This window comes from Phaseolus vulgaris, chromosome 9 (genome assembly GCF_000499845.2).
Source record: "Phaseolus vulgaris cultivar G19833 chromosome 9, P. vulgaris v2.0, whole genome shotgun sequence".
Lineage (NCBI taxonomy): Eukaryota > Viridiplantae > Streptophyta > Magnoliopsida > Fabales > Fabaceae > Phaseolus > Phaseolus vulgaris.
In genome coordinates this window covers 34,890,185-34,899,730 of record NC_023751.2, presented here as the reverse complement: position 1 = coordinate 34,899,730, position 9,546 = coordinate 34,890,185, and the positions used below count along the sequence as shown (strand labels likewise).

General features: G+C 35.2%; 1 protein-coding gene across 1 annotated transcript; it reads left to right on the top strand.

Moving 5' to 3' along the window:
* Positions 1-658: 658 nt before the first annotated feature.
* LOC137821062 (probable polyamine oxidase 5) lies at positions 659-4,006 on the top strand. The gene has a single exon (XM_068625481.1). The coding sequence runs from the start codon at positions 1,611-1,613 to the stop codon at positions 3,324-3,326; it is 1,716 nt and encodes a 571-aa protein (XP_068481582.1). The 5' UTR covers positions 659-1,610; the 3' UTR covers positions 3,327-4,006.
* The last annotated feature ends 5,540 nt before the right edge of the window (positions 4,007-9,546 follow it).

The window sequence follows — 9,546 nt, the reverse complement described above, 5'->3', positions numbered from 1 at the left end:
TGATTGTTGTATAACTTAATAAATTGCTTTATATGTTTCTTCAATTATTTAAAGACATTGTGATAAAAGTTGAACTCAATGTTTGATTGTTTAATTATTGCAATCTCATTTTCACACTGTTTGATTCTGGAGTGGTACTATAGTTAAAGACGGAGACGGATAAAAGGATGTCAAACATCCTAAACGTTCTTCACACTTTCTTCTCAGATCTTCACACTTTTATATCTATGTTTTTAATTTTTTGCTTTTCAATTCAAACAATTTCTAATCCAAACAAAACATTAATGTTTTCAGAAAACTATGAATAAATTTGATTGATGTGCTGATGTTTACTGTCACACATGAGGCCAAGTTTTTTTGTAATCTTATTTTGAAGATTTGAGGAAGTGAAAAGAAGAGGGTTAGTGTAAAGAATAAGGAAAACAATAATACAGTGAGTGATGGGAATGAGAGATGAGAGTGTGCAGCAATTTGATTATAATTGTTGGAATTGTGTGTAGGGTGTCCTCCTTAGGACTCATCCAAGGACACTCCATCGGTTGATCAGGACCATTGACTTGTTCAGTTGGTGGGCCGTCCCTAACTCTATTTACATGTGAGGTTGGTGAAGGGCACTATCAAACTTTTTTTCTTTCTTTCTTGTTTATTTTATTGTTGTTTTCACATTTTTTTCATTTCTTTCACATCATGTAATGTTGTGTAATTTCTTTTGATTTTCCCCCCTCTGGTAAACCCCTTCCCTCTGCATAGCATAGGTTGTAGTCATAGACATTAGTCTTATAGCTCAGTGCTCAGTGACTGTCTCTGAATTATTTACTCACTCGTGGGCATTTATGGCTGTGGGACACACCTACCCATGCCGATATCAATTTTTAAGTAACACTTGAGTGAGATTCAACCATTTTGAATTTGCCTGTAATTCTAGTGTGTGTGTGTTTTCTAGCTAAAGGAAAAGTAGAACCCTGTCTTTATTAGGAGGGATTAGTAATTAGTAAATAGTACTAAACAACTACAACAACGTGAAAATCTAAAAAGATGTCACTACTACATCAGATAATGTACTCCATATGTGTTTTAAATAGTGATGACAGTTCTACTTGTAATTTGATCACAGTCTGATATTGTAGAAAATTATTGTGGTGTGATTGAGATTGGGTGGGTCAGTGGGTGAATTTTAAAACCTGGGATGCATACATTATCTCATCATGGAAACAGCAGAAGATTTTTTACATTTACTATTTCTGTGGAGTGACTTTGGATTATATTTTTATTTCCTTTCAAGAGATATTTAGTAGTAGGATTGTTGTGATAAGAATTATTTATTTACACTAGTGAGCTAGTGATTGGCATGAGTGCACCCCTCAAAAAAAAGTGCAAGAAAAGGGCATTCAGTGAGGAAGCAGAGAGGCCAGTTATAAATTGATTGTCAGTAACTCAAATCTCACCTTCACAGTTCACACCACTTGTGTTGTTGTTGTACCACTCTGTGTCTTGTTTAGTTCTCCCCGTGTGTGATTAGTTTTGTTGTTTTCCTTTGCCTGTTGTGAAAGAGTTGTGAAAGAGTGAAAAGCAAAGCTATCTTCTAATCTTGTGAGTAGTCTCAAGTAACAATGGTGGTGAAGAAGCCTCGGATAGTGATAATTGGAGCAGGAATGGCAGGTCTCACAGCTGCCAACAAGCTCTACACTGCCACTGCCTCAAAGGAGTTGTTTGAGCTGTGTGTTGTGGAGGGTGGAAGCAGGATTGGTGGCAGAATCAACACCTCAGAGTTTGGTGGTGACCGTATTGAGATGGGTGCTACATGGATCCATGGAATTGGAGGGAGTCCAATTCACAAAATTGCTCAAGAAATCCACTCACTGCGCTCTGACCAACCTTGGGAGTGCATGGACGGGAACACTGATGAGGCCATCACCATTGCTGAAGGTGGCTTCCATCTCCACCCTTCCATTGTTGACCCCATTACAAAGCTCTTCAACAACCTCATGGAATATTCTCAAGGGAAGCTCAATGAAGCCACTGCAAAGGGTGAACTTGAAAGTTATCACAAGCTGGCTGCTTTGGCTGCTAAGGTTGCTTCCAACAGGTCTGGGAACAGCCTTAGTATTGGCTCTTTTCTGAGACAAGGCCTAGAGGCTTACCAGATTTCAAAGGAGCAAGAGGAGGTCAAAGGGTGTGGGGACTGGAGCAGGAAGTTGCTTGAGGAAGCAATATTTGCAATGCATGAGAACAACCAGAGGACCTATACATCAGCTGATGACCTCTTGACACTGGATTATAGTGCTGAAAGTGAGTACAGAATGTTCCCAGGTGAAGAAATCACAATTGCTAAAGGGTACTTAAGCATAATTGAGTCCTTAGCTTCTGTGTTGCCACCTGGTTTGATTCAGTTAGGTAAAAAAGTCACAAGGATTGAGTGGCAGCCTGATGAGAGGAAGAGTGTGGAAAATGGCTGTTGTTCTTCTAGGCCCGTGAAGCTGCATTTTTGTGATGGCTCCGTTATGTCTGCTGATCATGTCATTGTCACAGTTTCACTGGGAGTGTTAAAATCTGTTATTTGTGATGATTCAGGTATGTTCTGTCCTCCTCTTCCCCCTTCCAAAACTGAGGCAATTTCAAGGCTTGGTTTTGGGGTTGTTAACAAGTTGTTTATGCAATTAAGTCCAAAACATGGAGGAGGGAAACTTGAATATCAACATGAACATGTAAATGAAGACTCCAACAAGGGGTTCCCTTTCCTGCAAATGGCTTTCCATTCACCTCAATCTGAAACGAGGCACAAGAAAATACCCTGGTGGATGAGGAGGACAGCCACCCTTTTCCCCATCTACAACAAATCTAGTGTCCTCTTGTCTTGGTTTGTGGGGGAAGAAGCACTAGCACTTGAGTCACTCAAAGATGAGGAGATCATAAATGGAGTTTCCTCCACAGTTTCGTGCTTTCTACAACATCCTCAGTGGCAAAAGGGTTCCAGTTCACATAAATTGTGCAATGGGAATGTGAATTCTGAGGAGAGATCTCACCAAAATGAGGTGAAGTTCAGTAAAGTCTTAAAGAGCAAATGGGGAACTGATCCCTTGTTTTTAGGCTCATACAGTTATGTTGCAGTAGGGTCAAGTGGTGATGATTTAGATGCAATGGCCGAGCCATTGCCAAAAGATAGCAGTTGTCAGCCTTCTGCTTCATCTCCACTTCAAATTTTGTTTGCAGGGGAAGCAACTCACAGAACTCATTATTCCACAACTCATGGAGCTTACTTCAGTGGTCTCAGGGAAGCCAATAGGCTTCTTCAACATTATCACAGTGTTGGGATTCATAATAACTAGTTTTTTTTCCTCCTTTTTTTCTTAAAATTTTTTAACATTAATCTCTATGATATTATTCCCATTTTCATTTCAAACGTCTTAGTTTCTATTTAAGGATAGTAGTGAGTGATTTGGGAAAAATCAATATTAGAAGGGGGCAAGATGAATAGTGAGATGGGGACCTTTAGATGTACTACTTGAAGTAAATTTTCCCCAATATATTCCTTTCTCTTCATTTATGAGTGTAGTTCGTTTCATTTAATCTCCTTGTTAATCATCAAAAGAAAACTAGATGAGATTTTTTTATGACATTCAGAATTTGAATTTAGGACCAGAAAGCTTCAGAAATGCAATGCAACAACAACCCCCATCTCCATGTGTGTGTCTCTGGCTTCTCTCAAAGGACAGGATCCGCCAAACCCGGCTCTTTCCAGCTTGGAATCTCCTCATTAGTTCTATGAAATGAAATATGGCTTGTCAAGTGCTCAGGCCTATGTGTTCCTGTCATGTATCAACTCTTCTCAAAACATTGATGCTACCTTTATGAGAATTGCTCCTTCATGTGATATAGATATAGCTTCTGTAATTAAGTGCTAAGGAGTTCAGTTCAATTCAATTCATCTTTGTTCATTCCATTACATGTAAAATCAAGTTTAATTTCATCAGTGTAAGGCAACAAAATGGATAACTTTCTATGTACATATATTGTTTATAGCAATAAGCAAAACCAATGCAATGATGCTGGTTTGGTTGGGGCTAGTAAGCTCTTATGCATGACTTTAATTTATACATATGCATATCTATCCCAAACCAAACACACACTTAACAACTTTGATTCAAAAAAACAAAGGGTAACAGGAAACTCCATTGATTTTTTTGAGTCATATATTAGAGGGTGTGTGCGAATGAGAAGTTGGGACAATAAATGAGCTGGCTAAAACTGTATGCGATTCACATGAAAATGGATAGAGGCAGCAGAGGTAGGGTCCCATTATGCACCCCTCCTGCCCCCATGACCAGTTGCGGTCGATCAGACCAATAACCAAAATGTCCTTTAACAATGAGACAGAATTGTAGATGCTTATAGCCATCTGATTGCAGTGATCTTTTGTGCAGAAGCTCTCTTGGTCAGGATTCATGAAAACGACTGGTCCCATTCTTCTGCCTAATAGTACGTATTTTGGCAATAGGACAGACATACATATATGTAGACCACTTTGCTCCAAGTAACAAAATCCCCTACCTACCAATTCTTATTCAAAGCAAATCCACTATCATTCAGGCTTGTGTTGTTGTAGAAGTAGAAGAACAGCACCATGTTACAATAATACATACTTTCTGTCATAATGTGTCTGTCATTGCCAACTTCTATCTTCTGTGCTTAAAAATTTCATCCCTTTGAATTTCATTCATCATTGTAAATTGGCCTTAAGGGGCCCCACATATGTTAATCACTGCCTTAAGTACTCATCCGAACTAAAAACAGTACTTTTTCATATCATGAATAAATAAAACTTTAAAACCAATTGTATTTATGAAAAGTGTTTGATATTGTGAATTAGTAGTAACCTCAGGATAATGATTAGGACGACCCTTTTGGTAATAAAACACTGAACAAAAGTCACATGGAATAACAACCTGTTTTGGGGTCACTAAAATTCTGGCAATTTGGCTTCGTGCATTTGCTAGATAAATGCTAACGGATTATCTAAGAATATCTGTTTGGTGACTGTGTAGTCAAATCAAGTGCAATGTAAAGTGAGGATTATTGTAAGATTTCCCAAGGCCCTCCCCGTTCCCCATTTCAAGCTCTTTTAACTCCACCCTCCCCCTCCTTTTAAGAGAATAAACAAGGAAAAGAAAAGAAGAAAAAAATAAAACATTGAAATGGCCCACTTGTTCTCTCCTTTTGCCTCTTGTGGGCTTCAATCACCCTTTGATGATTGCACACCACAGACCAATCTGTCATCTAGTCCTTGTCTGATACATAAACCAACAAATGAGAATCTACATTTCTCACCTGCTAATCTAACATCTTAATTACCAAAACATCACCCTCTTTCCATCCAATTATCATTATGGTCACACCCCTTCATTAGCAATATTTCATGCTCACCACCACATGTAATTGACCACAACATCTGAGGTCTATTCTGCTATAATCAAGTTGGTGTGATAATTACCCCATTCATTGCTGAAAAATCTTTTCAAATTAATAAGAAATCTTTTGAATTAAGAATAGTCAATGCCACACAATCCTACTCTAGGCTTAGGGGCTGCCCCTTGATTTAGTTCAACTCTAGTAGGACCATTGAATTGACTACACGTGCACATTGGAAAGATTTCATTGTAAGGAGCTACACCACATCTTTTTATGATACAAACATATAGATGGCTTGTATGATTCTATCAAATTCAAGTGTATAATGTGCTCTAGCCAACAAAATACTCCCTCTAATCATTGAGCATATATTTAACACAAGGGCAGACAATTACCTCTCATTATTGGACTCATGGCCCTATCATGCACTTGGTATTGCAGGGGAACTGATTTAGTCACCAATTAGAAGCAAACAATATAAAATTGCAGAATGTAAATCACATCGTGAGACTTACTTTACTCCTTTAAGCAGTGGATGTTGTTTGTAGAAGTGTTGATATAATATACGTACCACTCAACTCCATTGCTTCTTGCTTTTCTGTTTATTCAGTTGGATGTACTTTAATCATTCTCTTTCACAAAATTATGATTCTTCCTATCATATTCACCTTTGGACAAACATTTCTTTAACTTTACGTGTCCAACTTCTTTATCATGATGATCCTGCTTTTCCTTTTTTGCAAATCTTAGATTAAAAGTTTAATGATAGATGATTAAGAGGTCTCCATCCCTTCATTCTTTCTAAATGAGAATAACGTTTTTTCATTCCTTGAGAGCCAATGATGACAAAGAGGAAGATGACAGATTTAAATAAGTTATCACATTGGAGATCTGGATTTTTCTTTAGGAAGACCTAGGTAGTGATAGGGGTAGATCCTTTACCAAATAATATATAAAGAAAGATCAAGAAGTAGGCCACTTAAATCTTGAGAATGGAATCTTTGGAGTAGTCATATTCGTAGGCTAGCTAATAGGCTTGTTTTGAGGTTTCCCAAATTCTTTTTTCAGCATCACACTTGAAGGGTCGATCCAACTATTTACCATCTTTTGCCCACATTCTCTTTCATGATGATTGAAGCAAAGCATAATATTTTAGCTGGACATGTCCGTGACATGAGAAGGACAATCCTCCTTCAATATGTTCTTTTGGCAAGTGATCAACCAAACAATGCTAAATGATAACGATTTAAGAACTAAAGTTCACTTCTTTTCCCCTTTTTTTTTTGTTTGAGTAGAAGGGGTGAGAGTGAGATGAGCTACATCCAATGTATACATGAATCTCATTCAATGGTGGGCTCTTCCAATTCTTTAGCTAAAGTGTAAACTCACCAAAGCCTTTCTCTTTTCTTACTATTATTATAATAAAAAGGAAGTAAACTTTGAGGGTAAAGGAAAGGATTCACTCATCCACCTCAGAAGAGGTTCTTACTCATCTCTTTTACATGCTAATAGCTTCTACACAAAACTGTTTTCTTATCAGTGTGTGTTCTTTTAATCAGTGTATCATCTTCTTTTACTTTCTTTTCTAGATTTCTAGATTTCTAGATCCCATGAGCTTCAACTATATAATTTTGTACAACCTAGGTGGTCAACTATGATGTCTAGGATGCAACAAAAGCTTGTGAAAAACAATAGTACATGACAAGGACTTCACAGACTAAAGATTTTTTGTTTGATTGAGGTGAAGGGAGTGGATTCTGAAGTTGGATTACTAATCTTAATCCAATATTCTTTCTGTCTAATACTTCTGTTTAAAAATGAAAAAAACAATAACTAATTGACCTTCTTTTCTTATATTTTATTGTGTTTTCCATTGGTTGTTGAGGGCTAAAGAACTAAAGTGGTGCCATCTTCTAATTAAATTATAAAGTTAGTGACAAATATCAGATATCATCTCAGATTTTTGTTTGTTTGAAATGAATGAATGTTTTGACAGTGTTTCTAATTCAGATTATTCTGTAAGCACTTCCTATCCTTATTGTAAGCACTTAATACTGAAGTTGCTTCTCCAAATTATTCCCATTGTGGTGTTCATACAATAATTATTAGCTACTTTCTTAGATTATGTCCGTTTATGTTCTTCTTAGCAAAAGAAGGTATCTACACCCCAAGTATATAGGATAATATTTATTATTAATCAAAGTGAATTCATAATTTCATTTGTTATAACCGTTTGTAATTATATTTTTGTTTGTGATGACTAAAAAGTCTATATAATAACATCTTCACTAATAGGAAGATAATCTCATAACTCATTTTTATTTTTATAAAGTTCTATATTTTTATTTACACAAGTGTTAGGAAGTTATCTTCAAGTGGATTTTTATTCGGTGTTTACACTATTGTTCTATTAACATTCCTATTTTATTACATATAATAAACATAATCGGAATAAAATATCAAAATATATATATATATATAATTCTTTCATACAGTATTTTAAAATATATATTTTTCTGTAAGAATTTTTAAATATTTACATAAAATTAAAACAAAATATTTAAAATAAAATAAAATATTTTCATCCTTCCGTTGCTCATGATGAATCGGTATTATCATCTACTTGTGTTTAGGGTTTAGGGTAAGCTAACTACTTTTAAAAATTCTAATATAAATATAACTTTAATTATCAACATAAAGTCATCAATTTCATGCATTTTCACCAAACCAAGTTGTGTCTATCATAATTCATCTTTATCATATTTTACTGACTCACAACACATAGACACTTGATTCTACTTCGAGAGGTTCATAATTCCTTTTATTTATTATATTTAATAAACATTCCTAAACTTTATCAAAATAACAAATGCTATAAACACTACAATAACATTATTAAATAGCAATTAAATTTAGAGACAAAAAAATAATTAGTCACTATATTAACTAAACTAGATACTAATTTAGAAACTAAAAACTTATTGATATCTAAAGTGGTTTTCTATTATTAATAAAAAATTATAAAATAGTTTCTAAGTTGGTATCTAAGTTAGCTACCTATGTTTTAGTTACTAATATTTTATATTCTAAATTAGCTCTAAAAGACTAATAGAGACTAATTTAGAATATAAAGTAGTAAGTAGCTAAAACCTTGGTAGCATAAGGATTAAATACCAATAATTATTTTATTTTATAAAATGATCTCTGATTTATTCAAATAGTAACTAATTTTTGTCTCTAAAATTAGTTTCTATTTAATAATTTTATTGTAGTGAAGGTGATATTAGATGTTAAAATAAATATTTAAATGAAGGTACCTTAATTGTACTCATCGGTAATTAAAATTAAGTTTTTTTAATCATATGAATATATATTATTTAGTCACTTTCAATTATTTTATTATTCTTGCATGCATGGTTAATAATCAAAATAAAATTCAACATACTATTTAATTAGTTTACAACTAGCAAAAATTGACAAATAATTTTCTATGGTTTTTACTTCAATGTTATTTACCCATTTCAAAAACTATAGGACCTCAATACGCATACTGATGGAAGAGGCACAAGCTCGAGCCCTAGTTCAAGCCCAACAACTAGGTCCATGACAAAGAGGATTCAAGAAGATTGGAACTCTGCTACTGATGGCAGAGAAATGTTTCTTTATATGTTCAAAGAGGACCACAGGAAGTAACCTAGCTTCTAGAACTTTGTTCCTAGGGTGCTACATTGACTTTAGTCAAAACCCTAACAATTGCTCTTTTGTGTATTCCCCTTCTTACCCTTGCTCCTTGTTCTCCAAGGCACTTGAACCTATATAATGGGGTGCTTGGCTCATGTTTTGTAAGATCAATTTTATGATTAAAATGCTGCCAAATATTGCAAGTTTCTACTCCCTTGTCTAGTCTCTCTAGGTTAGACACTTTGATCTTCACCTCCACCTTTCTCCAAGTGATATGGCCCAACCAATCACTCTCCATACCTTTCATGCACCTACAAAGAACTCATAGCTCTATATGAGCCCTCTTTGATCAATCACATCCATTGCTTCCGCCACCCTTTTCAAATCTCCAAGAAGAACAACCCATCTTTTTGGTATCAACCCATCATTTGGTATTTAGAGGCAAGGTTCTTCAAGAGA